The 14528-nt window shown below is 41.2% G+C and overlaps 2 protein-coding genes and 1 long non-coding RNA gene across 4 annotated transcripts in view; 2 read left to right on the top strand and 1 right to left on the bottom strand.

The window, feature by feature from the left end:
• dapk1 (death associated protein kinase 1) overlaps window positions 1–3157 on the bottom strand; it is a 91189-nt gene extending 88032 nt beyond the window's left edge. For both annotated transcript variants that reach the window (XM_087136468.1, XM_022249506.2), the window contains exon 1: window positions 2901–3157. In XM_087136468.1, coding sequence (XP_086992594.1) covers window positions 2901–2962 — 62 coding nt within the window. In that variant the 5' untranslated portion in view covers window positions 2963–3157. The remainder of the gene's footprint in view (window positions 1–2900) is intronic.
• On the top strand, window positions 2337–5027 carry LOC147799046 (uncharacterized). Its single transcript, XR_015425153.1, has 3 exons — window positions 2337–2457; window positions 3768–3878; window positions 4661–5027. It is a non-coding gene; the product is annotated as an uncharacterized LOC147799046 (long non-coding RNA).
• Window positions 5028–8749: 3722 nt separating this feature from the next.
• On the top strand, window positions 8750–14470 carry LOC147799045 (uncharacterized). Its single transcript, XM_087137332.1, has 7 exons — window positions 8750–8944; window positions 9658–9861; window positions 10100–10348; window positions 10534–11008; window positions 11125–11292; window positions 11583–11659; window positions 11819–14470. Exons 1-7 carry the CDS (start codon window positions 8904–8906, stop codon window positions 13050–13052), a joined length of 2448 nt encoding a protein of 815 aa, XP_086993458.1. The 5' UTR covers window positions 8750–8903; the 3' UTR covers window positions 13053–14470.
• Window positions 14471–14528: the final 58 nt, after the last annotated feature.

Below are 14528 nucleotides of genomic sequence, written 5' to 3'. Positions count from 1 at the left end.
ATTATGCTAATGGTTTGTTGGTGCGACCGAACATACGGATATTTGATCGAATTGTAGGTCAAATATTCGAATAGTGAATTATTCGAATTGACTCAGCCCTAAAGGGATTACACATAGAGTACCAGTACTGGTGTCTGAATTAAGGTGATTAACTGCTGTCTTAACACACATTCAGAAATTGCATAGAAATTGTAATTAAAACTGAACTAAATTTTTTTTACACATGTACATGAAGGTTTTGATATTGGCAATTGTGAAACTGGTTTTGCCTGTCCTTGGACACTTCTGTCTTCACTAACATTTCTTCTTTCTCTCTGTGTTTATTTAAATGTGTAACTTTCCTCTGTCCTGTAGTCCAAAGGTTGCGGTGAACCCATTTTTTAAAGCATGATCTGCACTACCACACTTGGTCAACAAGCGATGTGAAACTCCTGGCGTCAGCACTCAGCAGCGTCTTGTTTACAACTTATACATGGTAACACTTTTGATACTTGGTAATTGATCACTGTCAGAGAAAAACTCCATGAACCGGTACCAGTATGTGCGATTTATCCACGTCCTTCAATTTCCCTTTCAAATGTGGGTCCCGGTGGGTATGTTAAACTACATGGTAGTGGTGGCACTGAGGAGTCTACTGACATTTTTGGTGGCTGCCAAATCTGGACCTTCCATCACATCATGTAATCTTGACAGAAAATCTTTTACATGAGATTGTTTACATAAGCTTATCATGTCTGGAGTGTTTACTTTTAAACAATGAGGTCAGTGGGGAAGGACAAAAAAACTAAGGATCCGGGAATATTCTGTAAGGATCAGAATTGACATTCTGGTATAATCATTCCAAATGGAGATCAAAAAATATATTGAGACGTTGAGAATTTATAATTTCACCCTTGAAAAGTTTTGGAAATTTATATGGTAGAGGATATTGCATAATGACAACCATGTACATGTACTGGCATTGCAAAAAATGAAATTTGCAAACAACAATGTACACAACACAGCAACTACATGTACCAAACTTCCCCCGGGTGGTGCTCCACCAAATACACTGCGTACAATTGTACATGTACATGAGCATCTAATAGAAAGATATGCTGAAGAATGACAAATCAGGCCTATATGTACTGCCTTGACAGAACTTCTGGTTTCAAATTTATAATAAACGTAGAAAGAGGTACAGCTCTAACAGAGACATGTATACATATATGTACATGTATGTAATAATGGAAAGAGATGAACAGGTCAAGCAACTTAGTTCTTTGGGGGTGGGGCAGGAGCTGTGACAGGACATTTGCGAGTGAGCTACATGTACAGTACATGTACGGTAGCCTACATTTCTGTTTGTTCCTTCCTTCAATGTGGCCAATTTACACTTCAGGTACAAGCAAAAGGAATGTCACATAACAAAACATATGCAGTGAAACTCCACTGAGTTGAAACGTGTTCAACTTCTGCCAATTCACAGTGAGAATATTGGATCTTTTTATACGTTAACAGTTTTATGTTCATGTTTACTTTTGCACCAAAATATGACTTGGCCTCAATGCAATTTTCACTGTAGTATTTGTCTTCTCGTATTATTTTTTTAAATAAATGAGGAGACACAGAGTGGATGGTACATTAGCAGGTGCATAAAATGGGCAAGTCCTCAACAAAAGAGCATAATCACCTTCCATTTCAATCCAACATTTCCATGCAAGTTAGCATGCTACCCTAAAGAGCAAGAGCTAAGGCTATGTAAGAAAAGGAAGGAAACATCTTGGCCCATGTTTTTGAAGAAAGAAGGGAATTGCCCTTTCACTTTCCCAATATGGCCATTAGATCCCTTACAACTGGTACACGGAGACTGTTCCTTTGACCTGGCATGCAACCATTGAAAACAAGAAAGAAATCCAATTCCTCAAAAGATTCTTTCAGTCCACAGTGCATGTACACCGTACACTGGAACTTCTACTGCAACACACATCGATCTTCTGAGTATTTTGTGATCAATTTCAAGAAAAATTTAAGCACAGACTTGTCAGAAATACCGGTACCTTCTCAGGGAGGTGGGGGGGGGTTATGTACCGATAAGTTCACCTTACATGTAACCTGTTCTCCCTAACATAAATGTGAGGAGCCCCTTTTCCTAGCTAAAGTGCCCCCTAGATTGATTTATAATAATACAATTCACAGGAATCCCTTTTACTGGAATGAGTTCCACGGGGTGTGCACGTACATGTATGTACATGCATGTACTGTACATGTATCTGGTACCATACCCTTTTGCAAAGAAAAAACAGGACACTAGTTTAAAAAATTCAAAGTAAACACTTCAATATTTTCCAGGTTAACTTGACCATTTGGAGGGATGATATCAATTTCTAATGGCATATGTCACTGCAAGGAGAGAATTGGTGATGTTCATCCCGTTTATGCAGCCAGTAAGGAATTCTTTCCAACAAGTACAAATCGGTAAGGAAATTTGGGCCTTTTCATACTTGAGTTTGGGCTTTACTTTAAAAAACAAAGAAAAGGAGGCTTGAACTCCAAAGTATAAGTAAAGTAGAAAGAGTTCCATAAGATGCCACGTGACACCCTGTGCACAAATTCTTTGAGACTGGTCAGAAAAATTCTAAGTAGGCCTAGTGCTCACTGCTACTAGTTGACATTTCATTGGTTTTGGACATTTTATTGCTTTCGGATATCACTCCTAGTCCTAGGAAAACTTAGTGGCGTTCATATATGGAATTCTTTCCTGTGAGACCTTTAAGGTTCAAGAGTAAAAACTGTAGGCCTACTGTTAAAATAAAGAGAAACGTTGGCAGCAAATGACAGGAACCAATTTTACCGATGATTTAGGCCTATGAATGTGATCCTAACCGTTCTGACTGTGTCCTTGCTCGTTGTACACGTACCTGCCAATGTCCTCTCCGATTTCGTAGAAATCCTCTACGGGATCGGTATTGAAAGTCAACATTCTAGCTCCGGGAAAAAGGCACTACAGACGACAAAACCTGCACATCCTTAGGCAACTGATCTGGTTATCAAAACACACTCAGGAAACTGGTTTTAACACATTATGGACGGGATCTTTGGGAGGAATCGGCCAGAAAGCATCGTATGGGTGTTCCCTGACACACGCACATGTCACAACTAGCTGCCTGGTTTATTCTGCAACCGTCATGTTACTAGAGGGCGCTGTCCCAAAATTAACCACTATCAGGCAGGTGGGTTGCGCTCACAGCGGACATACAGTACATGTACATTGCCATTAATTTTGCGCTCGTTGTGGTTGCGTTAGTACCCGAACAACGCAAAATTGGAGAAAAAAAACGCCGACGGATGATGCTCAGAAAGAGGTTGGTTCTGTGTGTTTCACTGGGAAATTTAAGATTATGATTTCCGGACCAATTTTCTTCTCGATTTCACAAGTTCCCCATATTTTTTTTAATGCTAACCAGCTCACAACTACTGTAAAATTTATAAAGTTTTTGTAAACGACGCACCCCAGATTGGAAGCTGCAAATTCCAACTATTTGATTTTGGACAAAGTTCTATAATTGGACCTGATTTTGGCACCTCTGTTATAAATACCTTGTGTGATCACAATGTGAGCTCAAAATAGTATCTACTTCAAAAAAATCTCTTTTTCGCTTTTATAGTCTGATCTGCTCTGAACAACTATTTTGCCGTTGCTTTTCGTGCTGAATTATACTTAGTGATCAAAGACTTCTTGGTTCGGCTGTAATTCGTTGTTTTACTTTATTTGAAATTGCACACAGACACCCCCTCCCCTTCCCTCTGGATCTTCACTACAAACGCCTGCCCAGCTGAAATTCACCCCTCAGTTGGCACTCGATACCCACCCATCCTGTGACCTATACGACAGGCAGGTAAGGTCTCCCATCGTACCTCAGCGCACTCGTATTCAGTCCAGAGGGTTGGTTTCAGATACACTGGACATCCCGTAAATCGCAACAATCGTTAAGGCTGCGTCCGCATCTACAAGGGCTAGGTCTGATCGACCGTTAAAAACACGTAGGCACACGCTGACGATAGACGCAGCCGTAGTTCTGGAAGCCCGGTTTGGACACGGCCAGTTGAACCCCGCCTAAAAACGAATCCAGGGACGCTTCACTCGATAGCGCGCCCACTGCCGATGTTGCAGTTTGTTTGTGAGGGCGCGGCTGTCAAGAATTATGCTCAGCACAATGGCTATGATAGTGTTTACCGCCATTGGCAGGGGCCACTTGCAAATGACAAGTGACAGTGTTTCTATGGTCACCAGATTCGTCTATAGGGTCACAGGCCAGTAAATAGGCCCTATGTGGACCGAATCACAATTATTTGCATACCCTCAAATTCTCTGAGCATTTTGTGGTCCGTGAATAAAGAGGATTTGTACCAAAAAAGGAGGAAGCCACACTGGGAATACCGTGGTGTTAAATTGATGGCCAAGACACTCGGTGTTAAATTAACAACGCAGTTTTTGCACTGCACTAAGACTGCTAGCTTGGATTTAGTAGATCTTAAGACAAGCAGAACATTCCAGATATCTCTATTTTGTGATGGGCGTAAAAGGGGGATAGGCACCAGAACTTCATATCCTACGATGGAAAAACATGTATCTTCAAAAATCACTGGTTGAGGCAGCATATTTATCACTGTTGTCTAGGGTAGCCTACAAACTGGTCGGTGAAACAAGCCTGCTTCTTGCTGGCCTTGATAAGCTCTCGTCAAAAGACAGCTGGGCATGATGTTGGCTCCGACTAGACCAAGAGAGGCTGCAAATTTCCTAGCAATGGAGGCTCCTTTGGCAGCAGTGCCCATCACTGGTTCACGAACGACAATGGAACGCAACCGTTGCATCGCTGTCAACAAAATGAACCCTCCCGACCAACATAGATCTTTTCGACCGATGAAGGCATGCTTCTGCTCAGGGCAGAAAAAAAGATTTATAAATAGAGTTGCGACATGTCTGTCTCAATTATTGGAACCAAAACGGTTGGGTTATGCGTCAGTGCAAATGAAAATTAGCACACAATAACTGCATGCTGTGCTGTACACATAATGAACAGCTATTTAGTTCCAAAACCTGTGTGAAGTTGGCACTACTCTTTTCATGTCTGTCAAATGCAGCGTTTTGCGGCGATATAAATGGCGCCCCCTATAAGGTAATAATGGGGAAAGGCATTTCTGACAAGTGGCCCGGCCTCCGCCGTTGCTGAAATTGAATTACACATATTTTATATATATGTATATATTGTTATACATGGATATGGCGTTACCACTTTCGAGTGATGATCTTCAACAGGAGTTTTTTCTTCAGGCGTAAGGAGGGTCAAAGCATCAGTCGATACAAACCCCCGTCAATTCAAAGGTCCTGTTCACATCCAAGAAAAGTATGTTGTAGCAGTGCTTCTTTCACGCTGTTACGCATTACTTGGTGAAATAAGGGCATAATATTGAAGCATTATCCGCAATGACAAGATGACATGAATCGCACATTCAAGGCAAAGACAGCTATGAAGATAATTGTACAAAGAAATCAAACTTCCATTTTGGGGTGGTCCCACGTTTCAGTATTCAGACAATACCAAGTATTTTATTTGAGTATCTAGTTATTATAATTTGAATGACAACACCTCATTCGTAATTCAAATTTGTTTACCAACACACCCAATTTGGAAATAGCATCCAATTTGAATTAGAATCAGTTCATTTTAATGACAAGAATGATGGACATCACAACAGTAACGATGAAAACGGGCATACCCAATGCACGCTTTTACATTTCTTGTACAACCCAACTGTGAATGAACGCGCCACCATCTATCAGGGGCGAGGTAGGCACTCGCCTCCATCAAACGGGGCAGGTCATGCACTAGCTTTTATCTAAGTGGCTCATGTACAATTTGATCTCACAGTGTCAGCATAGTTACTACAATCAACACAGACACGATTTAAGGGGGCTACAACTCGCAAGGTATCCATGTTACCACAGTCTCAATTTTTCCGTTCCGTATGTTTTCCAGCCGTATATGGGTGTAGTCCCCTAATTCAGGCCCCGTTGAAAACAGTGTAAAATCAGCATTGTTTGGGGCCCAATAATATGCGTACCAACATCCCTGAGGCATTTGAAACACACGTTAAATTATTGTATGATCCATAATCTTTTACTTTCTTTTCAATTTTCTGTGGGTTAACCGATTACATTTGGAGTTATTCCCTCAAAACAAAATTACCTCCCCTCCAAAAGTGATTTTTCCAAAGTCTGCTTGCAAGTATTTTTCAAGTGACAACCCTCAACTTTCTCGGGCACTTAGGACTATTTTTCAACAGTATTTTTTAGCCATTCTGCTCTCATATGAAAGCCCAAAGACCCAGGGAGTTGATTCTGGCAAAGATTTACACAATCTCACCATTTTGGGGCCACGGAATCTCCTTTTTTCAAAAGATACTGTGGGGGCACTTTTAATGGTAATGAGCTGTCCAGAAATTCTCGCTTGAATGAGTGGACTGCACTCATATATGTTCTCTGATCCCTATTTCTCCTTATTCTTTCTCCAGTCGAGCTGGAACAAGATCTGGGGAACTTCAAATAGACCCCCTCCCCTTGGAAAATTGCAAAAAGGAAGCCTTTATTTTTGGTGTAACTTAACTGAAGTGACTCTGGCGTGCCATGGTACTCTAAATTAAATTTCGGAGGTTGCGACTGAAAACGTGATGAAATAAGAAAAGAATAAATCACTCCGTAATTGTTTTACAGTGGTGCATTAGAAACATTTAACCGGAATCTGCTACATTTTTCTTGTCTGCCTTTAATTAACACAATGTGGGCAGACAAAAATGACTATGTCCACACATGTAATCCCAAGTCTGGGGTAACGGGGTTTTCAGATAAATGCAGTTTTTGTGGAATAATATTTTTGGACATTTTTGCGTACCGTGAATGCGCGCAGGAGTGGTGAAACTTAAAGGTTTACGAGTCCTTCCAAGAAAGATTACTGAAGACATTTGATTTTGAAAAATCGGCCATTAGACTTTCATTTCAGTCTGTATGAATGTAGTGCATCTGTTTAAGGACTGAGGGCAGAAGTAAATGAGATCGGGTCTTTTATGCACTTTTCACAGTAAAATATTTGTGTAAATTCCTCACCAAGCAAATGCACATAGAAGATTACGAGTGCATTACCAGACGCTTTCACCTTTCATTGTGCCGTACCGTGAGCATGGGTCAATCACTGCCATCGGTAACATTTTGCACAAGGCTGCATGATGCTTTCTCAGCTTTGAATCCTTGGCGGCCCTGGCTGGCCCCGACCAAAGCTTCCATGCATATCTGTTGTCAGCAAAGTATTTTCTCAACTCTTGCGTTTGCAGTAAATTCTTCATGGTTTTGAGCATTATGTATTCAGTTGAGCTTCACTGTACCGTAAATTACACCCACCAAATGACTAGGGTGGAGAAACAGGGAAGACCTATGTGAGAGCGTATTATTGTTCAAGTTTTGATCCTCTCAGACGATTCCGTTATGATTGAAAAAGTGGTCAAATTAAGCCCATACATTTTTCTCTTTATGTTTGAGACAGCCGAGGAAAAGAAAACAAAGCTTATGTCTGTCATCACTGCGTTGATAGTCAAAATCAAGTGGCTGCTGGCCACGGGGACGATATTCTCTGATGTTGTGGGTACTCACAAAAGCATTTAAGGCAAATCCTGACTCGTCTCCAATAAACAAATCTTCATGGAAACGTGCATGTTGGCCAAGGAGCCACTCGCAAAACTGTAACCGTCGCTGATGATCACGTGGAAGAAGCTGGTGTCGTTTAACCATATGGTAGGGGTGGAAGCGTAAATCCAAGCGACTAATTCTGTTGAATGTAGCAGAGGGTAACCCAAGTCCATTCCTGTGACATGCGCGGGCCGCGGATTAGTCAGAGCCACTTTCCAGGCTAATGCTTAAAAGGTCACGCTGAAGACTTCCAGAATCCTCGCACGGCCTACCTCTATAGGGATTTGACACCAATTTAGCCAGTTTACGTTCTATATAGTTTTCCGAAAAAAGGCTCCGTAGTATATCTAAGTAAAATCTCCAATGAAGCACTCGTGTTGGAATTTTACCTTAGCGTGCTTCAAATAAAATCGAAGAAAACTACCCGGGTAAAAGAATTCTATTTACGACCTTTTACATCTGACGCGATCATTCATTGGTCTCCTTGTTAGTGTACATTTTTTTCGTCAGTATTTTATAACATTGCGAAGAATCACCAGGGTGCAGCCGAAAGGTTCAGTCCTTTCCTACAATCATGTTTTTAGCATATGCCGAAACAGCAATATTGTCCGTTCTCACGTGAGCGATTGTGTTATATGAGACACTTTCCTCAACTATCCTTTTCTTCTGTTACAATCAGCAATGTCACAAATAACTACAAGATTTTTTTTGTAACTTTGGGACGAAGTGAACGAAAAATTCAGGATTGCTCGATACCCCGTTATACATGGGGGAATATAGGGGCGATGTTGACAAGGTCGGAACGCGACCCTCCTCAGAGAGCTGCATTCTTCATAAGTTTCATTTTTGTCACAATACGCTGGAGATATCATTAAAGAAAGTTCAGCGTAACGTGCGCGTTTTGCGTTTTCGTTCAAGCCCCGCGTCAGTTAGACTGTGACGTTTGCATGCGTATGATCACGTTTCTTACGTCACAGTGAAAATGCTTCGTTCAAAGAATTATTCCAGCAACCGAAATGTGGTGGTAACTAATAGAAACAAACAAGAAACAAGATTATGATCAGTTCTCGTTCAGTTAACACGTACATTTTACTTCAGAGTATTTTCCTCGAGCAATAGTTATAAGTTAGACTGTTGAAGAAAGTTCTTTACAGCTTCGAGCGTTTTATCGAAAGCATCAACAATGTTTCGAGTTGCTTGGGAATTCGCTTCGGTTAAATTCCGGTAAGTTTAACATCATCACCATGCAGGCCCAGCGGTGGCGTAATATGCTCCCCCAGCGGCACTCAGTACCTCTGGGTACCTCTTGGTACGCCTCCCCCGCTAGTTGAAATATGGAAAGTATATAGACAACCTGTGTATAAGCCACAATTTGCTTTGGATTAAGTTTTGAAGGTATACGGACCAGCTCACTGTGGGCGTAGTGGGTACTTGCCACCCCTTACATATAGTTGTTACGTATTTTGCCATTTTTGGCACATCTGAGTTGTACTTATGTCGTAATTCGCTCAAACTATGTCCTGTATGCTGCGATTCTTGACATCCAAATGTGTTTGATGAATTATAGAGTTAATTGACGCAATTAGCATTTACACAAAGGGTTTTGGTGCTTCCTTCTATGGCAAGTATTGACAAGAAGAGTTTTCATTGTCCTCAAATGACTAAGTATCGAGAACCTGGTTTTGATTATCATTTTGGCAGAATTCAAAACTGATAGCCACACAACCGAACGTATACCTTACGACAACGGGTAGCCACGCAACACAAAAGTAACACGCGGAGGAAGAGCGTGATGTTTTCCTCAATATCCACTGTCTTCTTCAAACAAAATCAAATGAAGCAAATTATTATAATTCATTTGTACACATCAAAAGGAGCACAAAGCCCGCTGCTACACAGAGATATAAGCTGTTATTTTAAATAAATTCTATTTTCAGAATTCGGATCAAAACCAAAGTAGCCCCACTTTCACCTTGCGAGCCGTACAACGGATCTCCGTCAACTCTTGGATCTCAAGAAGTTGGTTCGATTCTCCAAGGAGAAGAGGAGAACCCTGATTGGCGTAGACCAAGAGGCCAATATGCCACAGCAAATGGCAAAGGCAAACAGCCGGAACTGAAGGCCAAGAAAATTCCAATCAGGTATCAGAATTGATGTTTCCTTTTTTGCCTTTCTTTTTCAAGCTCGTGTCAAGTCTCGTTATTAGCATGGTCCTAGGTCCTGGTTTGAAAAATATTTCAGTTTTGTGGTTTTCCCTTTTTTAAAAATAAAGACCTAAACCTTTATACAAGTTTTATTGGGAGTGTTATGTTAGCGCCGTCCTGTTAAAGTCTGTAAGTAATGTAGACAATCCTCTTGTTTTATTCACTTTCATACCAGACGCCGGATTGAAAAATTCTTTGGAATATTTTCCCGCCGGAAAGTAGTTCCCTGGAATGGATTACCGGAAAGGGAACATCCCTCTCAAGGTTCTCCCAAGAGCGACAGATCGCCTAATCCTAAGTTAGGAAATGGTGGCCACGCTCCTCACATTGACAACGGTTCTGAGAATACTAACAGAGATGCAGGTGTGTTGAGCACTCCTGGAACAAGTGCCAAGAACTGCGAAGAGTTAGGATCAACACTAGGGTAAGCACTGTTGTCATTGTTGTTGTTGTTGTTTTAATTCAGTGAGGTTGAAGAACATTAATATTTAATATTCAATATCAGTAACTGTGATGTCTGAAACATTTCACGGTTTGTTTGCCTTGTAAGCAAGAGAAGATAACAGAGGTTGACTTTTTCTCCTCTTCCTTTACTGCTATTTTCGCCAGGAATGAGTGCATTCATGTAGAGAATGCGGGCAGCAGCGAGCAAAAAGTTGAAATCAACTTGCTTGAAAAACTAGATTCATTTCAACCTTCCTGCAAGAAGTTGCACGAGGAGAAACAGAAGACTTTCTCAGGTCAGACTTCCTTGATCAGATCTGGAAGTTCGACCGCTAAAACTTGCTTGAAGAAGCAAGGTATAGGCCTAGCTAGTGTGTCTCCAGTAGTCAAGAAGGATTTTTCTCCGACAACCATCCAAGAAAAACCTGCAAAATCAGCGGAGGGAGCTGGGAGAATGTCAACGGCATCACGTAGCACAACAGACATCACGAGCTTCAAAATCGCTCCATCTCAGCTCACGACGAGAGTAACATCACCGCGGTGGGTAATGAGGGACCCGCGGAGTAATAGTCAGGCGCCCTCATCGGTGACTCTGCATCAAGACACAACCCAAGAAGCAACCCCGACTCACCGGAACATCGTGAGCTTATTTGAGAGCTAACTTCGTACACGTTGTTACACGATTAAATTACTATGCCTGTGCGACAGTAGATCCTTCATTCGATAATTGCCTCGCTCCCTGTCTCGTTGATTCAGTTGGATGTCAAACCTGACGTCTTGGCGGCGGAGATGCAAACATTTTCACTTAGAGCGAAACAGCGCCGAATCCAGGAGATCACCGCCTACATCAAGAGAAGAATAGATCTGCAAACCCTCAGAGATTTGACCAGCAACACGTCGGTATATACCAGTGACGAGAGAAAGGTAAGACAGTGGTATTTAATTGACCTCTTTGGTTTGGGAGCAGGCCTTCTGTGTTCTGACAATTTCAGGGATTAGTTGACGACTTGAAGGTTTGACCAAGAGTGACGTTGTTGATTTTTTGCTCTGTTTGGGGTGCTCAGGATGTTTGGTTTATTTTCGACCGTCGTTGTGCTATGTCTAAATGTCTTTATTTTGTTACACTAAACAGTGTAAGATGATGATTAATCTCGATATCATATTCAGGTTTTTACCCGTCTTATACTGACACTCTGATGTCATCTTTCATCCAGGAAATCGAAGAAAATGGTAAGAGAGCTGAGACACTGCTGAACCAGTTAAAGATTGTGGTCGAAGAAACTAATAAAAGGTAGGACTAATTAGAAATCAAATTTTCAAAATCTCCAAAAATATTGATTAAGAGTTGGGATCCAGAGAAAAAGTTTAGTAACAGGTACAATAAAACGAGTCATCATTTTGTCTTAATTATGGCATTTACTCTCATTTACTATTTTGAACACTACAATAGGAAACAGCGGAAAAGCAGGACATCTCACCACAAGCAGCAGCATCTGTCTGTGAGCGGGCACGTCAGCAGGACCAAATTTAATCTGAGTAGAAACACAGGGCGTTCTGTTCAGAACTGTGTTTTGAGTCAGGCAACCCAAGTGGCAACAGTAACCCCCTCCTGTGCGCCTCAACCAGCGTTGCCAGCAACCCCGAAGGTTCCTTCTGGGAAGAGTGCAATTTCAACATCGCAGCCCCCTACTAAGCCATCGAAATCAAAGACACCATCCCCTTGCCCTGCTATTAACAGAAAGACATTCCTGAAGTCCATTCAGAAACAAGGATCTCCAGCCCAACCCAAAGCTACCAGCTCCAAGGACCTACAAGCTTTAGGCCTTCCCATCATTGACGAGAAAGATGTCCAGCCTGTGGAGACTAAGAAAGGAACTCCCATCAAACTTGGAATTGGGAATTATGGAGGCGTATACCTCATGAGATCTCACTTGGATGGTACTCTCATGGCTGTTAAACGGCTAACACAAGTAGGAGGGTGCCAAAGCCAAGACAAACGAACCCAGGAAATGTTGCGAGAAATACGTGCCATGGAGGCAGTGAAATCTTGCAGAGTCTTCCCCAAGTTCCTGGGAGTACTTGACCTCTATTCCTTCGGTCAGGAGTTCGTCGGGAATAGCCGCACGATGAAGTCTTGGAGTGCCCTCAAATTGCTGTACAAAAATTCCAAGGGTCCTCGTCTGCTGCCTCTGGATTGGGTGAGAATCTGCATTGACGTCACCGAAGGACTTGACACGCTTCATCGAGCTGGTTGGACGCACAACGACCTGCACTTTGGTAACATCATGGTCTGGCGAGATCCCAAGAAACTAACTGCAACCTGGGAGGGCAAAATCATTGATTTAGGGAAAGCCTCGCGAATCAAGAGCCCACCGCCGCCTATGATCTTAACCTTCGTACAAATGATGTTCGCCTTCAAAAACTGCACTCAGTTGGCGCCAGAAATTGTGGAGGGCAGGAGCAGGTACAACGTAAAGTCGGACATCTACAGTCTTGGGATTGTGTTGCAAGACATCGCTAAAGAGAACCGACTCCTGTCTGGTTTCAAGACGATAGGAGACAGGTGTGTGTTTGAGGAACCGAACCGGAGACCAGAGCTGAAGACAATCTTGAAAGAACTCAACCAGCTGCGTGAGAAGTTCGTCAACCCAAAGCGCGTCGCTAAAACCAAAAGCACGCGGTAAATAGAATAAGGGATTTGAGAGAAGACAACTTTAAAAGATATAAGATAAATTTTGGAACTCAGAGCTTCTTCCGGTTTTAATTACCATTCCATTTTTAGTACGTACAAATGAATTACTGTTTGAAAATAAATTAATCGAACGGTATTGGCATTCAGTTGTTCTGATGTCGACCAGAATTTCGATTTCTGAGTGTTACAATTGGAGGATTGTTAAAAACCAAGCACCGGTATGCTAAAACATCCAAATTCCTCTTTATTCGTATATAACACGTTCATTTCTATTCACGGTTCGTAAATTGGTATTAGTAATTTCCGCCAACTTACAAATTGTAGAATCCACATTAAGCGGAAGAAAAGGAAAAGCCAATATGAACACATAAACACTGTTTGCACAAGCATGTGAAACTACACGCAAAACTACAATATAATACTATAAAATAAATTCATAAAAAGAAATCACATTAAATGACAAAAATGTGGAAGGTGTTAGCTTTGATCAACATTTAACTGTGCTTTTGGTACAACAAAGTATGAGTTAATAGAGGAAACAGATAAATTACTATCTATAATTATTACGGTCATCATTATCAACATTTACAGTCGTGTAAACTTTTAGTCTAAGTGCTTCCTAAAGTCCTAAAGTCGTCCACAGTCTTTACTAGGCTAAAAACCTCAAACGTGAACATTTATAAAATTATTGTTTTGAACTCATGAACAAACAAGTTTTTTTTTATAGTTATGAACAAATATCATCTCAACAGACCTTCAGGTGGAAAGCACATTCATTTAGTTTTCAATTCTACATCTGCCTGTGCAAGGACGGATCAGGGGGCCAATGGGGGCGTGCCCCGCCCCCCCAAAAAAGTGAGCTAAAAATGATGTTTCGATAAAATGAGAGAACGGTGCTTTATTCGATGCATTTTTTTCTCTTCTTCAAAAAGCGTGTGAAAAGCCCCCAAATATAATTTCACCCCTAAGAAGGCAAGGTTACATAAAAAATTAACATTTTTCTCCCCCTGAAAGTAAACAAACCCTCCTATTCGGCTTTTGGATTTGCCCTTATGCTAGTGCTTTAACTTGAAATGTACAATTATAATTATATGTGGGTTTTCATTACATTACATTTACTAATGTTTTGTAATGTATTTCATAATAAAAGTGAAAAATTATATCGTTTCAGACTTTAACCTCTGTATTTCGGACATTAGCAACATCATTAGTCCAAACGGTATCAAAATCGCGATCTGTACAATTCCCTTTTAGGATTTACTATGTAGCGAATAATTTATGATAACAAATAGCCCGGCTATATTAACTTAGGGAATTAAATACAGCGTTGCTTATGGGACTTTAATTTGCTGAAAATCAATTGCCATTCTCAGAAGCTTTCAATCAGGATTAAATATTTGAAAACCAGTATCTTGGAAGGTTGATATGGTCCACATCTTAGTCTGGTTGTTACTGTTTTGAGGTCCAT

The sequence above is a fragment of the Acanthaster planci genome, linkage group LG05 (genome assembly GCF_054643075.1).
Source record: "Acanthaster planci isolate LZ-2023a linkage group LG05, COTS_SCS, whole genome shotgun sequence".
Classification (NCBI taxonomy): Eukaryota; Metazoa; Echinodermata; class Asteroidea; order Valvatida; family Acanthasteridae; genus Acanthaster; species Acanthaster planci.
Note: the sequence above shows the minus strand (reverse complement) of the source record. Positions and strands in the feature narration are given on the sequence as shown.